Source organism: Vipera ursinii (assembly GCF_947247035.1).
Source record: "Vipera ursinii genome assembly, chromosome: 2".
Lineage (NCBI taxonomy): Eukaryota > Metazoa > Chordata > Lepidosauria > Squamata > Viperidae > Vipera > Vipera ursinii.
In genome coordinates, this window is record NC_139513.1 from 55,323,738 (window position 1) to 55,344,014 (window position 20,277).

The 20,277-nt window shown below is 45.7% G+C and overlaps 2 protein-coding genes and 1 long non-coding RNA gene across 3 annotated transcripts; 2 read left to right on the forward strand and 1 right to left on the reverse strand.

Annotated features, from left to right (window-relative positions):
* The first annotated feature begins 3,578 nt into the window (after nt 1–3,578).
* Nucleotides 3,579–5,802, forward strand: LOC310633490. Its single transcript, XR_014491017.1, has 2 exons — nt 3,579–4,641; nt 5,357–5,802. It is a non-coding gene; the product is annotated as an uncharacterized lncRNA (long non-coding RNA).
* Nucleotides 5,803–10,518: 4,716 nt separating this feature from the next.
* On the forward strand, nt 10,519–12,269 carry H1-10 (H1.10 linker histone). The gene has a single exon (XM_083355697.1). The coding sequence runs from the start codon at nt 10,688–10,690 to the stop codon at nt 11,363–11,365; it is 678 nt and encodes a 225-aa protein (XP_083211823.1). The 5' UTR covers nt 10,519–10,687; the 3' UTR covers nt 11,366–12,269.
* Nucleotides 12,270–15,449: 3,180 nt separating this feature from the next.
* On the reverse strand, nt 15,450–19,183 carry LOC310633727 (histone H2A type 2-B-like). Its single transcript, XM_083351593.1, has 2 exons — nt 19,155–19,183; nt 15,450–18,951 (listed from the first exon to the last, which is right to left on the reverse strand). Exon 2 carries the CDS (start codon nt 18,861–18,863, stop codon nt 18,483–18,485), a length of 381 nt encoding a protein of 126 aa, XP_083207719.1. The 5' UTR covers nt 18,864–18,951; nt 19,155–19,183; the 3' UTR covers nt 15,450–18,482.
* Nucleotides 19,184–20,277: the final 1,094 nt, after the last annotated feature.

The window sequence follows — 20,277 nt, forward strand, 5'->3', positions numbered from 1 at the left end:
ATATCTTAAACATAAACTTGTTTGGCTTTTTCTTTTCATAGGCAGTTGTTTTGTTCACCTTCTTACAATCTGTCATTCTAGGAGGCCACTGAAATTCCAGAGTAGAATATAGTATCAGTGTAAAATTATTCTTCATGTATGGGTATGAGTGTATGTATATAAATTTCACATTAGGGCAGGAGGAAACACTGGTACTATAGCACCAGTAGCAACTCTCATACCTTCTTCAGCACAGAGCATTTGTGTCTTTTATAGGGAATTTAATAAATGAAGAGTTTAAAATATGTGAAAAGTTGAATTTGCAAACAATACAAATGATGAGGGGGGGAGAGTGAATGAGCAGATGCTTTAGAGCAGGGGTGTCAAACTGCTGGCACGCAGGCCGGATGCATCATCCGGAAGCCTCACCCACCCCATTGCCGGCAATGGCAAAATAGTCCCGATACGTCACGTGACGTTGCGAGTTTGACATGTCTGCTTTAGAGCAGGAATGTCAAACTTGCAACGTCACATGACATCGCACGATGTATCACGACTTTTCCCCCATTGCCGGCAATGGGGTGGGTGCAAATTCGGCGTGATGCATCCAGCCCGCGGGCCAGCACTTTGACATGCCTGCTTTAGAGAAATAAACCAGGATTCAACAAGATCTTCACAACTTTTTCAGAAATCCATATGAATTTCAACTGAGAAACATGCAAAAGTCTTACATTTGATTGGAAAAAAAGTCAAAGGCATGAATATAGACTGGAAGAGGGCCACAGTACATACAAAAGGATTTCAGACTCTTGGTCTCAAGGGGAACATGAATCAGCAATTTATGAAGATGTGAAAAACGCAAATACTCTCCTATGTTGTTTCAACAAGGAGATAGTGTCATGATCAACAGAACTCATTCTGTTTTGATCAGATTGCTTTCAAACGTTGCATGCAGTTTTGAGCACTGTATTTTAGGAAGGATGTTTATCCCCTTCAGAATGGCCAGAGCACAGCGGCTGAGATTATAAAGGGTCTGGGTCAAACTTAAGAGGAATGGTTGGGAGGAGCCATGTATGGTCAACCAACAGAAGGGTTCATGGAGACATGATAGCTGTCTTCAAATATCTCAAGAGCTGTCACTTAACAGGTGGAGAGAAATGTTCAGTGTTGTTCCAGAAGCCAGGAGAAAAAGCAGTGAGTTTAAATTATAAGGAAATAGATTTCAGCTGGGCCTTGGGGCAAATTTCCTGATCATACCAGCTATTAAAACAATGGAGTTCCTTCGAGAAGTGGTATCTCCTTTGCTGGAAATATATAAGCAGAAGCTGGGTAGCCATCTGTCAAGGATGCTGTAGTAATAGGCTCCTATACTGGATAGTGGGTTGGACTAGGTCAGGGGTAGGCAACCGTGGCTCTTTTATGACTCGTGGACTTCAAGTCCCAGAATTCCTGAGCCAGCACGTGCTGGCTCAGGAATTCTGGGACTTGAAGTCCACGAGTCATAAAAGAGCCACGGTTGCCTACCCCTGGACTAGGTGATACTTTTCACATCTATGATAGAATGTGCTGAGTCTACACAACTGGGAGAAAAACGATTTAAAAGTTGGAACAATTTAAGCTGCACAGGAAGGAAGAAGACAGCATTCAGCATCTAACATTGCTTTAAGAAGCCTATAATAGTGGCTGAGCCAATAAGAGGGTTTTGCCCCATAAGCGTTATTGATTCAGTGTATGTAAAATCCATGGCATAAATGTTAGCAGCATGCCATTATTCAGTAAATGAATGCAGGAAATACTATAAATTATGCTGTAGGAAATTCGGTGATTGCATAAGCCCTGTTCCCTCTGGATTCATAGGGGTTAAAGTTTATGCAAAAAGCCTTCAGGCCACTTGCCCTCAATATAGCACAGTTGTTTGGATCCAATACATTACTGCCCTAATACGTTACCAATCAATACAAGAAGATAAATTGTTCTCTTACTCTTTGAAGTCTCAAGTGATTAGTAACTGTTAAATCTGTTTACTTATGTAGTTTTCTTTTCTAATGGACCCAGTATGAAAATGTTACAGGACTACAAGATGGATATTTGGAAAAATAGCATTTTTTCACTGCTTTCAAATTGCGCATCTTGTATTCAGAACTCTGAGTCTATCATTCAGTCAGAGCCCAGCAAAAGAACAAAGGTTCTTGAATACTCTATACCCTGAATATTTTGCTTCGATTAAAAAAATGTTTCAAAAGTAAAAAAAAAATCACAACCTAATCTGCATGAGTCACAGCTTCCTGTTTTTATTGACTAACCAAAATATGCAGACTGTAGGGTTCTGCTGTTTTATTATTATTTATCAAATTTATATTCCACCAAATTTCCAGAGTCTGGTGAGTTTTCAAAAGATTTAAAACATGAAAACAATAAAAGCAAGACACAAAAAAGGGCTAAAGAATAACAAATTGGGTGGAAACCAACCAACCTAAGTTTAAAGGGAGGCTTCACTCATCCTTACTAAGGCCTAGTAAAGAGGCTCCTTTCAAAACACTAGTGGGGGGGCGGTGCTCAGATCTCAGCGGGAGGCTCATTCCAGAAGACAGGCAGTTTGAGGTTCTGATGGACTGCAGTGCTTAATTAAAGGAATCCAGAGTGTACCAACCTTGCCAGATCAACTTGGCACTTGGGTTATTAAAACCTGGTTATAAAATGTTTATTGCATTTACTTTGTATGCAAAACCATGTCTGTAGGTTCAGAATGATGCAAAGAAATTTTGTATGTTATCTTGAAATTTGGGGACTTCATACGAGAATTCTTCATACTTACAAGGAAGCATGGTAATTTGAAAAAAAATCTTTTGGTGTTCCAGATCAAGCCTATGCAGGCTTATTTATTATTAAACTTTGTTGTAGTACAGTATATGCCATGGTAGAGTTTTTAATCTACTTTGTGCTAATCTATAGATTGTCCCAGATTCTACAATATACACTTTTGTGGCATCCAGGGGAGAGGGTATAGAGAAAAATGTAGATTTTCACTTTGCTTTTACTTGATATGTAGATAACAGGAAGGAATCTCAAGTCCATATGGAGCTGAGATATTCTGCCCCCAGAACACAGGCAGCTCTTTTCGCTCCCCACCCCCAAACAAGAGGAATTCTTCTCAACAGACAGCAGCAGCTTGCAACCTTCCCTGCCAGCTTCCCTACTGACTTTCTGGGGAAGCCAGCAGAGAAAATTGCAAATGGTGATAGCACTAGCACTTAGATTCATACACCGCTTCACAGTGCTCTACAGCCCTCTCTTAAGCAGTTTACAGAGTCAGCATATTGCCCCCAACAATCTGGGCCCTTATTTTACTGACCTCAGAAGGATAGAAGGCTGAGTCAACCTTGAGCCTGTCAGGATCAAACTCCTGGCTGTCGGCAGAATTAGCCTGCAATACTGCATTCTAACCACTGCACCACCACAGCTCTTTTTTAATCACAATTGCAGGGTGTTTGGTAAATGGTTGTAAATACAAACAGGTTGCTGAATACCAGATTGTGAATCATGTGACCAGATCGGATGGGTCAGTGGCATGACACTTTATGGCATCTGGAAGTGCTTTACAGGTCATAGAGCACCCTTTCCCAAGCTATTATGACTTGTTAAACAATCCGTCGTAATTTGAGGACTGCCTATACATACCTAATATCTGTGGGAAACAGGACTGTCCATGCTGCTGAACGTCTATCTTATCAAGACAAGAATTAGTAATATTCTATCTGAATTTGCATTATATGTATAATTGAGTCATGCAGGATTAATATGTCTCTTATGTGAATACCAAAAGATTATTTTCCATGTTTGTTGAATATCTGACCAGATATTTAGAAAGAGCTGGATGTCAATTTCTCATTGCTGACAATTTAATTTGAGATAATGTAAACTTTTCCTTTGGTTCAGGGCTTTTCAACCTTTTCACCCATTGTACCACTTTTAGGATATGTGGCAACATCCGAGTACCACCAGTCACCTAGCAAGGTGTCAAAAACTTGATGACCAAAAAAAAAGAGGAAAAAAGTGATGAAGTACAGATAGTCCTCGACTTACAACAGTTGCCTTAGTGACTGTTCAAAGTTACAATGGCACTGAAAAAAGTGCCCCCCAAGCCACAGCTGAGCAAGACACCTGCCTGCCTGCCTGCCTGGTGGCGCTCTTCCTCCTGTCCGAGGTTTTCATTGTTGTGAGCATGCGTTGAGGATTGGCGGCAGGGGTGGGGTGGGGGGTGTTTGGTTTTTATTCCTGTCTGCTGGGTGGTTGCAGCAGGTTTTGGTCACTTCACATGACCCTGGGACACTGTGACCATCATAAATATGAATCAGTTGCCAAGCATCTGAATGTAAATCGCAAGACCCTGGGGATGATCAGCGCTGAGCTCCAGCTGGAGCCTGGCGCTGATCCTGGCTCTTCCACTGAGCCCTGACAGCCCTGCAGCTCCAGTCATCTCTCGCTCAGGCTTGTGCCTACCACTTTTCTAGGATGGTTGTGTACCACCTGCCAGGTGCCAATGGTTGAAAAGCCCTGCTATAGTTGTCCTGTTTTGATGTAATAGTTGTATTATAAGATGATTTTAGGAAGATAAATACTGTGGTGCTAAAGCGTGTGTACTAAGAACTTAGAATATATTAGGTTTAGGTTTAGGTTTTATTTAATTTATATACCGCCCTTCTCCCTGGGGACTCAGGGCGGTTCACAGGGCATATATAATTACGATACAAAAGTTAAAATAGGATTAAACCAATGCCCAAATAAAAACAATAATACAATAATAAAAACAACTATTTTAAAAACCCATATTCCCCCATCAGGCCAGACCAGCTAATTCGAATAAATGGGACTTCAGGCCGCAACGGAAGGTTCGGAGGTCTGATGTCATCCGGAGCTCCACCGGCAGTTGATTCCAAAGTGCCGGAGCGCCCACAGAGAAGGCCCTCCCCCTGGGGGCCACCAGTCGGCATTCTCTGACCGGAGGCACCCTGAGGAGGCCCTCTCTGTGGGAACGCACAGGGCGGAGGGGAGTTGACGCCGGCAGCAGGTGGTCCCTGAGGTAACCCGGACCCATGCCATGTAAGGACTTGAAGATCATAACCAAGACCTTGAACCTCACCCGGAAGACAACTGGTAGCCAATGCAGCTCGCGGAGCAAAGGTGTAACATGGGAGTACCGGGAAACTCCCAAGACAACTCTCGCGGCCGCATTCTGTACCAGCTGGAGCCTCCGAGTGGTCTTCAAGGGAAGCCCCATGTAGAGAGCATTACAGTAGTCAAGGCGAGAGGTCACGAGCGCATGAGTGACCGTGCACAGGGCATCCCGGTCCAGATAGGGCCGCAACTGGTGCACCAGTTTATGAAGGACTTTGGATTTTTTGAGCATGGAACTAGAGGCTAAACCATACAATGAACGGTTGTAGTAAGTGGTATATCTAGTCTAACAGAAGAACCAAGGGTGACATGATAACCATCTGAGGGGCTATTAGAAAAGAGGAGGGTCTCTAAAGCACCTGAGGACAAGACAAGAGAGATCCAACCTAGATTTAAGAGAAATTCCCTAATCAGTGAATCAGTTTGCCTTGAGAAGTTGTGGGTGCTCCATCACTGGAGGTTTTCAAGAAGAGACTGAACATCCATTTGTCCTGAATGGTATAGGTCCTGTTGCTTGAGTAGGGGGTTGAACTAGAAGACCTCCAAGGTCCCTCTGTTATCCTATTATTTATTCATTTTAAAATGCGTTTTTATGGAATTATATTTTTCCTACTTATTATATTTCTTAATTTTATATATTGCTCTAGATTTCTATTGGTTTCTGTCTCTCTTTTGCAATGAGATAATAACGTAATAAAAGTACACCAAAGCTCAGTCAAGAATAAGGGAGAAAAGAATTATTAACTCAGAACAGAGAATTTATGTTATGCAAATACCCAAAACCTGTCCAAGTGGAGTAGTTTCCACAGACGTATCTAAAGTAAACCACAATGTTGGCAAAATGAGGATGCACACATGGTGAAGTAATCGAATGTCAGCCTCCTAACATTTGACACAAGGACATAAATCACAGCATTTATGTGATATCACATCTGTTGTCAACCTGAGTTGTCTACATGCCTTCCTGGTTTTCAGTCTCAAAAAGAAATTCAGACCAGTTGAAAAGGCAACAGCGCCCATCACAGAACATGCAGAAGACATTTCCAAAACTTTGATTGGCTGCCATCCCCAAGTCATGCTTACTGCTTGCTGTCTGGCAATGGGAAATGGCAATTCATGTACTGGAACTTTGCTGATACTCTTCCAGCATGCATTTCACACAAGTAAGACTGGAGAAAGTGCGTCAAGCACCACCCAAAGGATTGTTCCTTTCCAGTTAAGTTACCATAACTGTTTTATTTCATAGCCAGTAGTAAAATAGGTCTGAGAGGGTTACATATGTTGTGCAATCAGTGCCCACAAGTTTAACATCTGTTTCATCCTAACTCTTGAAAGCAATACTGCCGTATAGCTTAAGAAGTTATTTTTTACTAGATCAGACCAGTTGTCCATTTAGCTGAGTTGTCAACATTTGTTTGGAAATTTCCAAGCCAAAGTCTGTTTTCAAATGGATACTCAGTATTTGAGATGTCAAAAACAAACCTGTGAAGAATTGTTTCTGCCAATGGGAGCAAGTACACTATTCTGAATGACATCCAGTTGTTCTAGTTTGGAGAAATAGATTCAGTCCCTAACTTATTAAAAAATAGACCATATTAAAATCAGCGCAACTGGAGTTAAAATCCACTCTAAAGATACTTTAAGGTCCAAATGATGGCCATCAATATCTTTACAAACAGTTTTAGGTAGTATCTGTTGGGATTCTTCTTTTCCATAAAACTGTTGTCCCAGGAAAGGGTGGGTTGGTGCCTGGATGCTCAACCTGATTAATAAGCAAACCAGGGATTGAGATATTAAAAATAAGTTTTGTTTCTTCCTAAGTAAAACAAACTATTGGCAATGCTTCTCAATGGCACAACAATCAGGTTTGTGGGAAGCATTTGTAGGCATCAGGAAGCAATAAACTAAACATTTGCAGTCCCTCAAAGTAGAATTCATGTATTCTGATGTAGATGTCATGAATCTAATCTCTCAATTCAGATGGGTGAATGATTTGCAAGTATTGTGGTTGTTACCAAGCAAGCTTCCATAAAATATTAAAATTGCTAAAGAATCTCTTAATATAACTAAAAGGTGCAGGTACAAAATGGCTCTTACAAAATTGCTTAACACTGGGTCATCAAATCCAACAAGGTTTCAACTTCCTTTTAACAGGAAGTTTTAACTACAGCATTAAGATTCAAAATGAGTGTTTAAACATATCGACAGAATTCTGTGAATCTGCAAACGTCCAAGTCTGGAAAGCTGATCTAGTGGCTAAGTCAGATGCAAGCTGAGGAAGAGAGGTTGATTTCTTTGCAAACGTTTGAGAGAAACCACCACCGCGCTCTAAGTGTTTGTGGCAGCCAAAGACCACGGGTAGGAAAAGCCCAGGATCTTGACACTGAAGGCCCTGACCTTCCTAGAAACAAGCGATTCTGACTCCACCGTTGGGGAGTCCCCTTCGGTGTTTAAAACCCGAATCTCCAGCGACGTCAAGCGCGGAAGGCACGTTCTAGCAAACGGCAAAAATCTCCCTTCTCACTCAGGCCCTCAATTCTTGCTCGCCGAAGTCGTGAACGACCTGCCGGTTTCATCCACCAAACCAACAGCTGCAGCGATGCCCGCTGACCACGAGTTTTTTTTTCCTTTCTGCGCAAACTCCACTCTTAAATCCAGGCTCTGCGAGGGTGCGAAAGGTTGAAGACGCGGGAGCGGTGGCGCAGTTGGCGGCAGACTGTTCCCCGCTCATCGGCGAGCCCCGTGTTGTCGTTAGCATCGTTAAGGGACGCTGAGGGATGAGGAAGCGCGGGGTGGCAACTTTTTGGGTGGCCCAGGCCATTGGGATGCAGGCGTCGGCAGCAGCTGCAGCAACACCAGTGCACTGCGCTGCACTGGCTTCCGGTTGCCTTCCGGGTGAAGTTCAAGGTGCTAACAATGACATACAAGGCCCTACATGGCATGGGTCCGGACTACCTACGGGAGCACCTTCTGCCAATGTCAACACCCCACCGCCCTGTGCGCTCCCACAGAGAGGGCCTCCTCAGGGTGCCACCGCTCAAGGAATGTCGGCTGGTGGCCCCCAGGGGGAGGGCATTCTCAGTGGGTGCGCCAGCCCTCTGGAACTGCTTACCAACTGAAATCCGGATGGCCCCCGACCTCCGCACCTTCCGGCGCGACTTGAAGACTTACCTATTCCAGCAGTCCGGCCTGGCCTGATAGCTCTAATTGGGTCCCAGTTTGTTTTGTTTTGTTTATTGTTTTTCAGTACTGTTCATTATGTTTGCCTACCTTACTCTGTACACCGCCCCGAGTCCCTCGGGAGAAGGGCGGTTTATATAAATAAATAAATAAATAAATAAATAAATAAATAAATAAATAAATAAATAAATAAACAAACAAACAAACAAACAAACAAACACCAGGCTCAAGAATCCTCGGAGCGACGAATCTTCTCCGGCTTAGCGGCGGCGTTTCACTTTAATCCTGCTTCTCTCGCCGGAGCAACGTTTCCCCTCCATCCTCCCTGTTCTTAACTCTGTTCTCTCTCGCCGCAGCGGCTTTAAAGGGAGAGGACCAACCCGCCCACCGCCTCCCGTAGGGAATCGTTGGAAGATTGTTCCCTGGCCCGATTTCAAACAACCACACACACACACAAAACAACAACACCAAGCAAATATTCCACGCGCCCGCCTTCCGCAAAGCGCTCCAAAATCCGTGGCTCGGAAGCCGGTCGCTAAGGCAAAAGAAAGAGGGCGTCGTCCCGGGGGAGGACGAGGCGCCCTCGTAGCCCGAGGCACTCAAGAGATGAGACGCCCTTCCTCGTCCGAAAGTCTGTTTTGTCTGAAATCGGGGGAAAGGAAGGTGTGCCTGCTTTGGAAATCAGGCTCCAGTGTGCGGGCATCTCCGCCATTAAGCGACGGAGGTTTTTTTTTTCCCGCCCACCTCTTCATGCCGTCAGTGACTAAAGCAGGGGTCTTCAAACTTGGCCCTTTTATGACTTGTGGACTTCAACTCCCAGAATTCCTCAGCCAGCTTTGCTGGCTGAGGAATTCTGGGAGTTGAAGTCCACAAGTCATAAAAGGGCCAAGTTTGAAGACCCCTGGACTAAAGGATTCTTCTTCTCTCCTCGCCCCTCAGCCGAAAGGAGGGTGGGGAGAGGAAGAGAGGAACCCCCACCCCACCCCCAGTTATGCTCCCTCGCGCGGCGCTGCTTCCCCAAAGTTTCCGCGATTTGAAAAAAACGAGCGGGTAAATTGCGTTTGAACACACAATGCCCACCACCAAAGGTGTGTTTTGTTTTGGTTTTTTTTGGCCGGCTCCAAGCTCGAGCATTATTAAAGCCCGCCAGTATGAAAGGAGCCGCCCATCCTGCCACCGATCCCGATACGTACAACACTTGGCATCAATACGTCCCGATCCCAAAGTCAGCGCAAAATAATAATAATAATAATAATAATAATAATAATAATAATAATAATAATAATAATAATAATAATTGCGGCCCCGCTGACCTTTTGCTCTTCCTCCTAATTCTATTCGAAAAGCGGCTACCTTCTGCCTGAGTCCCGCCGGCTCGTCGCTCTTTTCACCAACTGCGTGTAACTGCCTTGAGCTCAAACTTTTACTAACAGCTTCCCTTTCTCTGCCCTATCTTGTGTTTTTGGGTTTGTTTGAATTCGAGACCAGAAACCCCTCCATTAGAACTGGATGCGGGTAGGGATTCTACTCAGGTCCGCATTCGGGTTACGGGACGAGGACCGCTACCGTTTGGGGGGGGGGGGTGGCTCGGCGGGCGACATCCTGCCCTTTCTGTACCCCGCAGCACCTTGAGTCACGGCCCCTCCAGTTCGGGCGGGGACCCCCTGAAAACTGCTCACCGGCTCCGTGCTGCTGCAGCCGACCACGTGAGGGCGTCCAGTGTGTTAGTTACAACAAATTAACCCGGGGCTAGTGCTCCCCCCGAGCTTCGTCAGCGCCCCCCGACTGGACAGAGACACGAGGCCCCCGCTTTCCTATATGATCCAGGGGCTCCCCGAGAGCTGGGGCTCTCTCTAGGAGGTGCAGAGCCCTCGACACAGGGCGCCCCTATCCTCTGTCTTTCCCGAGTATAGGGTGCGCCTTTAAAATCGCCTCTGAAGAGCCTTTCCCCTGTCCGGAAAACTCTGACACCCAGGCAGCCGGATCGGGCACCGTCGGGAGTAGCAGATGCCAACCGCACCCGGTCTCTAGGGCACCGGAGGCCTGCGAGAGAGCTCGGCGAAGGGGCCACAAAAAGCACAATTCGGAGCTTGCCTTTGCGCTCCCTGTTGTTGTTCTCAACGTGGTCCGCTCCTGGCGCATATAAAGCGCCGCGGCGAAGCCCGCCCAGGCAGATTGATTTTCTCAGGCGACGCTGAAGGTAACCGTGCTCGGTTGCTGGGGTGGTTTCTCGTCTCCGCCGATTCGGCGCCCCGCGACCGAGATCGTCCCTGTACAAAACGAGCTCCGAGGATTAGTCGAGCCCTCGCCTCTGAGAGACTTTTGGGCCGAAAGCCGGGCGCAGTTTTCCAGGATGTCTGTCGAACTGGAAGAAGCCGACTTGCCGCTGACCGAGGCAGAAGAGGCGCCTCTGGCTCCGGAAAAGAAAGGGGCGGCCAAGAAAGCCAAAGGCGGCGTGTCGGCGCTCTCGCCATCCAAGAAGAAGAAAAACAACAAGAAAAAGAACCAGCCCGGCAAATACAGCCAGCTAGTGGTGGAATCCATCCGCAAACTGGGCGAGCGTAATGGCTCCTCGCTGGCGAAAATCTACAACGAAGCCAAGAAAGTGGCTTGGTTCGACCAGCAAAACGGGCGGACCTATCTCAAATACTCCATCAAGGCTCTGGTGCAAAACGACACTTTGCTCCAAGTGAAAGGCACCGGCGCCAACGGCTCCTTCAAGCTCAACCGGAAAAAGCTGGAGGGGGGAAGCGAAGGAGGCGCCGGAGGCGGCGGCGGCTCCCACGCCAAATCCCACAAGAAGGCGGTGGCGGCGGCGGCATCGGCATCCACTTCGCGGAAGGTGGAGAAGAAGCCCGTGGCCAAGAGCAAAAAGCTGGAGAAGAAGTCGCACAAGAAAGGCGCGGGCGGCGGGACCGCCAAGAAAGACAAGGTGAAGGCGAAGAAAGCCCCCAAGAAAAGCGTGGCTTCCCCCAGCGCCAAGAAGGTGAAAAAATCGGCGAAGCCCAAGGCGCTCAAGAGCAGGAAATAAATAAGACTGCCCTCATCAAACTTGGGAGGGAAGAAGAAGCCGCTTCTTGTTGTCTTTTCGACCTAAGACTTTTTGAACCCCAAAACGACGCTGACTTTAGCTCAAAGCACAGAGCCGTGTTTCCAGCTTTGATGTTTTTTTTTGGTCTTTTTGGCCCAATTTCTGCATCGTTTCTTCCCTCGGAAAGCGGGTGCGCGTAAAAAATAGCGCTTCGCTTTTCTCCACCGACCCCCTCCCCTCCTCCGCATCGAGATCATTGGGGCGTTATGTGTGGATCGTGGAAAGGTGTATATGCCTTCGCCTCCCACCCTTTCCTTTTGACTGGAATAGCGTTGCCATCGAAGCTTGATTTCCTGCTTTCGTCTTCTGCAAAAAGTAGCGTGATGTCGTTATAAGTACTCCCCCACCCACCCACCCACACCTGGGCGAGGTTCGGCCCCCTCGTCGTCGGCCTTCGGTGACTGCAAGGGAAGGGATGATTCTTGGTGGATTCCTAAACTGAACTAGCAGCAGTCTCGGTCGCCCCCTCTTTAAAGGCTGGGGTGTCATGGCAACAGCCTGTTGGATGCACGGGCGTCCGCACAGTTCCTGGCCAGGAGTGCTGGCGGCGCTGCATGCGGGGCGGGTGTGTGTGTGGGTGTGTGTGTGTTCGCATGGGACCAAGTGACCAGCAGAGTAGCTGATTTTTTTTTACCTCGGAGACTTGCGCAATCACTGCCGGTTCGAAATACGTCTCTAGTCGAATCGGGGCGGGGAGGAGGAGGGGGAATGCAGTTCACTTTTCGCCTACAAGGTTTTGTATCGTCTCGTCTTTCAAATGCCTTTTGGAAAAAAAATTTCCTCGTGTTGTTTTTTTTTTGTTGTTGTTCAATAAACCCGTTTAAAACATTTTTCTCACGTTCTGGTTTCCTCGGGGGTTTTCGTATTCAAGATGGAAACGAGACCAGTCGCTTTTGTTTTTTTTTTTTTTGGGGGGTGGGTGGGTGGGGGGGGGAAGATGGGAGATGGGGCGTCGGAATCGCGCGTCAGATTGCCGAAATCGAGGAGCGACTGGGGGGGGGGTCTCGAGGTGGCTACGATTCGAGGGGCTCGGGGCAGATTTTTGGCGCCTTCCCCATCGATGCAACTGACCGGGTGGGCGTGGCTGTTTGCTCCCCTTCTGCCTCATCTAGGCCAGGGGTCTTCAAACTCGGCCCTTTTATGACTCATGGACTTCAACTCCCAGAATTGATGCCTGGCTGAGGAAATCTGAGAGTTGAAGTCCATGAGTCATAAAAGGGCCGAGTTTGAAGACCCCTGATCTAGGCCAGGGGTAGGCAACCTCGGCTCTTTTATGACTCATGGGCTTCAACTCCCAGAATTCCTGAGCCAGGTTGGCTGGCTCAGGAATTCTGGGAGTTGAAGTCCACGAGTCATAAAAGAGCCGAGGTTGCCTACCCCTGATCTAGGCATTTGGTGAAGATGCGGTCCCTTTTCCGGTCTCTTTCCCCCCCAGGGCAGGGGTAGGCAACCTCGGCTCTTTTATGACTCGTGGACTTCAACTCCCAGAATTCCTGAGCCGGCTCCAGGAATTCTGGGAGTTGAAGTCCACGAGTCATAAAGGTTGCCTACCCCTGCCCTAGGGGGTTTTCTCCTCTACAGATCTTACATCCTGGGGATAGCCTGGCATGGGGCGCAAGCAGAGCCGCCTAGGACCGATATTAAAAATAAAGGTACAAGCAACCCTCTGGGAAACTCCAGGAAGATTAATAACCTCTTTCACGCCCGCCCCGAAGCGGACACACCCGGGCATTTTATAAAGCCCCGCTCTCCCCCCATTGGCGAGTTTTCTATTCCTAGCCTTCGAAGATACTCATCTGGCGCTCTTGCGCATGTGCACGCGGGGATGCCGACTGGGCCGTGGAGAAGAGCGATTACCGAGCGGAAGTAGCGTCGTCGGACGGAAGGCTTCGGATTCGTAGCTCCTGGGCGGGAGGGGGAAGAGTCGAGGCTTCTGGCTATGGCAATTTGCTCTCCCGTTTTTCTCGCCGCTCCCTTCGGTCCCTCGTTGCTGAAGATGCCTTTGTGTTCGTTTACTGCAGGCGTTCGTATTTGGGGGAAGGCTTCAGGGCAGAGGGTTGCCTTATCTTTAGTGTAATCTTAATATACGCAGTTCCCTTAAAACAGGGGTCTTCAAACTCGGCCCTTTTATGACTCATGGACTTCAACTCCCAGAATTCCTCAGCCAGGCATGCTGGCTGAGGAATTCTGGGAGTTGAAGTCCATGAGTCATAAAAGGGCCGAGTTTGAAGACCCCTGCCTTAAAAGATCCAAACGTCAAAATGAACAGAAACGAAGAATGAAAACAATACAAAGAAACTGAGAAAGGCGGGTTTATTGTGACAATGTAACTGAAAGGTTCTTCGTACTCAAGGGAGGTACAACTCAGAAAACCCTTTTAAGAGGAACGTTTTTCAGAACCAGTACAGTGCAGCCATTTCTGGTCATAACTACTCGCCCCTCCAATCCCTCACCTTTTAGCGGCATTTCTTGTGCATGTGTAGGAAAGGAACTTAATACTTGTTTGTAGCAAAATTAATTCTTAAATTGACACAAAACGTCTTCCCCACCTCTCCCACATCTAACGCCCCTTTTTAATTCAGTATAAACCACAGAAACTAGGCTGGATGCAAAATCTAAGATGCTAGGGGTCTTTCACATCTACCAAATACTGGTAAAGGACATGTATTATATTCCTTGTAACTCAGTATCTCCTAAACCTAAAGCATTTGATGAATCGACTCAGGGGAATCTGGATAAATAAAATTCAAAATATGTAATTGGTAAAAAATAGACAGCATTTTTATAATTCCAAGGATATTAGAAAAGTGGGCTAGGCCTTAGATAATTTTGGATGTGCTGGACAAAACCCAGGATAATACTCAGTAAGAAACAATAAAGGATCAAGAAAATAAGGAGCCTATAAAACAACTTCATAGGTCTTTTCAACTATCCTTGCTGCAATGACCTGTACTGAAACTCAAGACCTGATTTAAGAAAGGAGTAACTAGTTTGATCTTTGGGGGAAGGGTTGGTGTGGAATTGTACTATTTCTGTTTCACAATAAGCTACTTATTTCATTTATGGCTACATTCATATTATACATTAAAATCTTCCCTGTCTGCGAAATTGCATCATTACATAGCTAACACTTAGAGTTCAGGATTGGCACAAAGGTTATTAAGACCTGTTATTTCTGAGGTCTGGGCAGAAAGATTGAAAGCGCAATACCATGGTACGTGTTATAATTTGCGGGGGTGAAGGGGTGGGGTCGGGAGTAATGGCAGCAGAGTCAAAGTAGTTACCTAAGAAAGTTGCCTATAGCTCCCTAGGGTTTATCCTTATCAAGATGACAGCACTCATCTTGCCATCATCTATTCTGTTTACCATAGAATTTAAGTCTTACTCTCATTCAACTTGCAGGGGAAAGCATTTTCCACCCTACTTAAGAGCAATAGCAATTGTGTACCTTAGATGGGTACACAATATCACATATGATTAACCACCATTCTGCTCCCATCATCTGCACTCAATGCTGCTCCATTATTTTACCAGAAGGAAGAACCATTTTGGAGTCTAAAAAGTACTCATCCTAACAACAAACTAGTTTCAACCACTACAACTGGAGGGACATACAGTAGTAGAAAAAAGTTCAACAGTGACCCATCAGTAGACATGGCTCATGTAGGCATGGAAGCTGCTACAATCTTATTTTGATAATGGTAAGTTGTAAAAATAAGAGCGAACTTTTATATCTAAACTATAGAAGGGCATTATTATAACTGACTATAAAGGTCATGAGAAACGTTGATTTACAATAAAAATTAGTATAGCTTGTTTTGAGGGTATAATATTGACAATTATTGCACAGATGAAGACAGATCATGGAAGTAGTTTTACATCTATGGAAATAAGATAGTAAGAGACTCAACATCACACCCTGTCTAAGTAAATCAAGGGTTCAGAAGTCAATCAAGTAATCAAGGGCTTTCTTAAAGCAACTAGAAGCCACAAGAGAGGGAAGTAAGAATAAATTTCTATAAAGCTAAGTGTAAATAGCATCTAGGTAAAAGAAAACCACCCTACTTTATCTGCTTGCAAACTAAAGCACTTAATAAAGTGATACAAAAATTTTACATGCCAACACACAATTCAGCTTCAATTTTTCAAATAACAATTTTTCCAGCTAATACAGTAGTCTGTTCCTAACTGCAAAAAAGGTGTTATAGCATCTTAACACAAACTCTAAACTTTCACATTTGTATCATGTCACACACAAATATGTAAGGGACAGTATTTATGACTATGCATATTTTGTCATTCCTTCCACAGGACCACAAATGAAAAAGAGCTTGGAAAATGAAGTTAAGGGACTCGCACTCTCTGACAAGATGATCAACACATTTCTGCTGTTGATCTTTCCTTTCTCCCAACAGTATTCCTAGCCATTTCTCTTTCCACAAACCAAAGAATTCCAAGCAGATAAATCAACGTGTTGAGAGACAATGTTGATGTGTACTCAAGACTGAATCAGTTTAATATTTGTTTTGCACTTTCCAGTTTCACAACTTTTGCATTTTCTAATACAAAACAATAATTGACATAACACAAAATACTGATTCTGAAAGTAATTTTTAAAAGACAGAAAACACAAATAAAGGAACTCTTGTTTTCCACTTTTCAGCCATTATTTGCATTTCAAGGATTCCTTCCCTCCTTTGATGCAATCAGTGTTCATTCTCACAGACAGCAAGAGCCTGCCTGATCCAGTGCCAGAAAAATGAGATAGCTATTTAAATCCAAGAGGTCTTTTTTTCCCTAGGTCTGTAATGGGAGACAGGCAAGACAGACATAGATAGGTAAAGTTTGTTTCTTAAGTATCATTACTGGGACTGTACACTCACCAGCAACTGACTGAACAAACCATATTCCTTATTCTGTTATTAAAGTATCTTAGCCTCCACTGGTTTAGATCTCCTTAGCTGAATCCGGAGTAAGACAATAGTTCACCCACAGATTTACATCCCACAAGATGATCCGAACACATGCTACTTAACTGCACATACACAGCTGACCAGATACATGATTACAGATTCTATTTGCTCAATAGCCCTAGAGACTGCTGCATGCACATGGCTCTATAAACCTTTCACCTAAGCAAGCAAGTTTTTGGCTCTGTACCACAGCTACTAGGCATTACAGGACAGGCTAGGCCAACCTCCATGCTCATACGTTATCCAAACACCTATTTAGTAAACCACCAACACTAACTAGATATTTTACTCTTGTATAAATTATTTTTTTCCTAAAAACCCAACCTCCAAACATTAAGCTACCGAGGATTACAATTAGACGGATGCCATACTTGCACTCTATTTTAAGCACTAGAAGCAAAATTCCAAACAAAAAACACTTGTGTGTAAAGTGCAAACTGGAGTACAAATGCTAGACTTCAATCATTACAGGTGACATTACAAGAGAACTGATAATGAAAGGAAACACAACAAAACTGCTTACTGTTTCAAGAAAACAATAACTGTGTATCATTGAGGCTGAAAACCACAAAAGCAGTCATACTAAAATACTTTGATTTTCGTTCCAGTGACATCAAAAGGGCAAAAATAGACCTAAGTCAAAAGACTCTTGCTTAGGAGGAGTTTCCAGATAAACTGGAAGCTGGAACTGTTAAGCACATTCAGATCTGAATATATCATACCAAAAGTAGAGATAAACAGCATCTCCCTTCCCCATTCTTTCCTCCACCCCGTTGTTTGAAAATCTTCCTTATGGGCTGGAACTCCTATTCCACTTTTGCCTCTGGAACATAGTGTTACAAGAGCTGGTTGATGGGAAGACTATAAAGCAAAGATGTGTACACACCCTAGGAATTCTCAGAAAGTCTTTGCCTCTCAGTCAAGATTTACTCATTAAGATTTTGTTGCAACACAAAAAACAAAACAACAAAGAAACAGGAATGGAGTGCCAGTACAACTACACAATAATTCATCATAAAGCAAACACATGGGAAACATGAACATATGAAGCTATTCCTTTCTCAGCAAAAAGTTATTTTCACATTTATAATTTCCTGGCCACTTCCTTCCCTCCCACATTTTTAATCCATAAATTCACGATCACATTTAATGGGGATGTGCAACAGCATCAGAGAGATCAATCCAACACCATCTCCAGGGCAGAACAGTTTTAAGAGATTAGGTTGAGTGTTGGTGCAATGCAATGGCCAACCCTCCTTCTTCTGTATACTCTCACCTTTTAGGTACAGAGAGAGAGAAAATCAGCATTGTCACACAGTGAGGCCTATTGCCTAAGCAGTTTCTTGCCTTCCCAATGTTAGCCTGTGCTGCTTCATGACTTTCCCATCTTCATGACTCCCATATTTTCAGTTCTCCAGGGATAAAAATGCAACGACCATTCTAGTGTAAAAAAAAAAAGGAAGCCTAATCCTTCCCCCCCCCCTCTCCTCTTCTCCAGGAAATCAAAGCGATTTAAGGGAGCGAAATAAATATGTTAGGCTCAATCATCCCAGGGAAAAGGGGCAGAGGGGAAAAAAAATCTATTTTCAGGGCGCTAAATGGCAGCCAGGCCCGAAGCGCGCGTGCCCTTTCTGTGACACGAAAAATGAGGACTGCTCTTCCCACATCAGTCTGCAGAATTGAAAACGAGCAGGGACTCAGTGCTGGGCCAGGCGAGGAAGCGCACGAGGAACCCAGCGGTTGTAGCACCAGCAGCACCGATATGTGAAGCGGGGAGAAGGAGGAAAGAGGGCCAGCATCAGATTAGCAAGAAAAGGGCGAGTGGGGACAGGTCAATGCTGGCTGCACTAGGGCAGACGATGCGGTAAAGAAATCTGCCTGGCACTGGCTGCACCAAGTGACGGAAGGAAGGAAGGAAGGAAGGAAGGAAGGAAGGAAGGAAGGAAGGAAGGAAGGAAGGAAGGAAGGAAGGAAGGAAGGAAGGAAGGAGGGATGGAATGTCAGGTGGCCGCTGCACCAGATCCTGTGGGTGGGGCACAAGGAAATAAACGGTCGAGCGCTTTCCTTTAGCCAGGCAACCGGCCTCATTTCTTGGCGCTCTGGGTCTTCTTGGGCAGCAGCACGGCCTGGATATTGGGCAGAACCCCACCCTGGGCGATAGTCACCCCACCCAGCAGCTTGTTGAGCTCCTCGTCGTTGCGGATGGCCAGCTGCAGGTGTCGGGGGATGATCCTGGTCTTTTTGTTGTCCCGCGCAGCGTTGCCGGCCAGTTCCAGGATCTCGGCCGAGAGATACTCCAGCACGGCAGCTAAATAAACAGGTGCTCCGGCGCCCACCCGCTCCGCGTAGTTGCCTTTCCGCAGCAGCCGATGCACTCGCCCGACTGGGAACTGGAGGCCGGCTCGAGAGGAGCGAGACTTGGCTTTGGCTCTGGCTTTACCTCCGGATTTACCTCGGCCGGACATAACGAGGCGAGGCTGGGCGCTCGGAGAGAGCCAGGCGCCGAGACCAGGATGCAAAGCAAGGCAGGCAGGCAGGCAGACGCGGCCTCGTCTGGATAACGGGAAGAAATAACACCCGCGTAAGCAAGCCAAGCGGCGGAGGGGAGGGGGCGACTAGAGCGGCAGGATGCTGACGCCGCGCATTCCACCCTCCTCCCGCCCGTGGCCTCAACCCGATCTAATGACAACCCGGCCCACGAGCTCCAATTAGCTCTCCTTAGGACACCCCCCCTCCCTCCCCTCCCCTCCCCTTACCGCTGGTCCCTTCCACAAGGCCGCCGAATACCCGCAGCTGCAATGACAACAAGCGCCAGACGCTGAAGGATATAAATCCAAGCACATCCTCTCCCTGGCTTCTCATTGGCGGCTAAGAGAGCGGAGCTGCGCTCTTATTGGCGGCCTCTCCGATCCCTGATTTGCATCGCGTCCTCCATATTCGGTCTCGGCTGAGAACTAGGGCAGCGGCAGAGCTGAAGACCTGGATTCGTGCAAAAGGATTAAGCCAGGGGTCTTCAAACTTGGCCCTTTTATGACTTGTGGACTTCAACTCCCAGAATTCCTCAGCCAGCTGGCTGAGGAATTCTGGGAGTTGAAGTCCACAAGTCATAAAAGGGCCAAGTTTGAAGACCCCTGGATTAAGCAGTGCTTTTTTTTTGTAAAAGAAAAAGGTGCCGGAACTCACACGTGTCATACAGCCCACCTTGCCCTACCCTACAAGGTTCCATTCAAAAAAGGTGCCGGAACTCCGTTCAGAGCGTTCTATGAGAAAAAAAAAAGCCCTGGGATTAAGTATTAGTAAAGGAGAATATTTGTAGGTCAGAGTTGACCTGAAGGTTCCTTGGTGCTCTCTGAGCTTGCTTGCTTATTATTATTATTATTATTATTATTATTATTATTATTATTATTATTATTATTATTATTATTATTATTATTATTATTATTATTAATAATAATAATAATAATTATTATTATTATTATTATTATTTGCAGACGTTTCATTGCCCAAACTAGGTAACCTCATCAGTACTTAGGAAGGAGTGTGGTTTGTTGTCAGTTTATATTCTGGTCTAGTGACATGCCTGTCAGGGTTGGTGGGAGTGGTCTCGGAGATTCTTTGATTGGGCTGTTGGCTTCTTTGGCAGTTTCTTGATTAAGGTATTGTTCACTTGATTGTTGGTCTGATGTTAACCTTGGAGTTAATCTATGCTGATCTGGGTGCTGATTGCTGGTGGAGAGGTGTTGGGTCTTTTTGTTTCTTTTGGGGCTGGGTGTGTCTTTTGCATAGTCTGTAGATGTTGTTAATGTCCATGTGTCTAGTGATGGCTTATTTGTCAGAGTGCCAAGCTTCCAGAAATTCCCTGGTGTTTTTGGATTTGGG

Bases quoted from the DNA above. Each gene is read 5' to 3' on its own strand.
- H1-10 (XM_083355697.1), top strand. From the start codon at position 10,688: ATGTCTGTCGAACTGGAAGAAGCCGACTTGCCGCTGACCGAGGCAGAA.
- LOC310633727 (XM_083351593.1), bottom strand. From the start codon at position 18,863: ATGTCCGGCCGAGGTAAATCCGGAGGTAAAGCCAGAGCCAAAGCCAAG.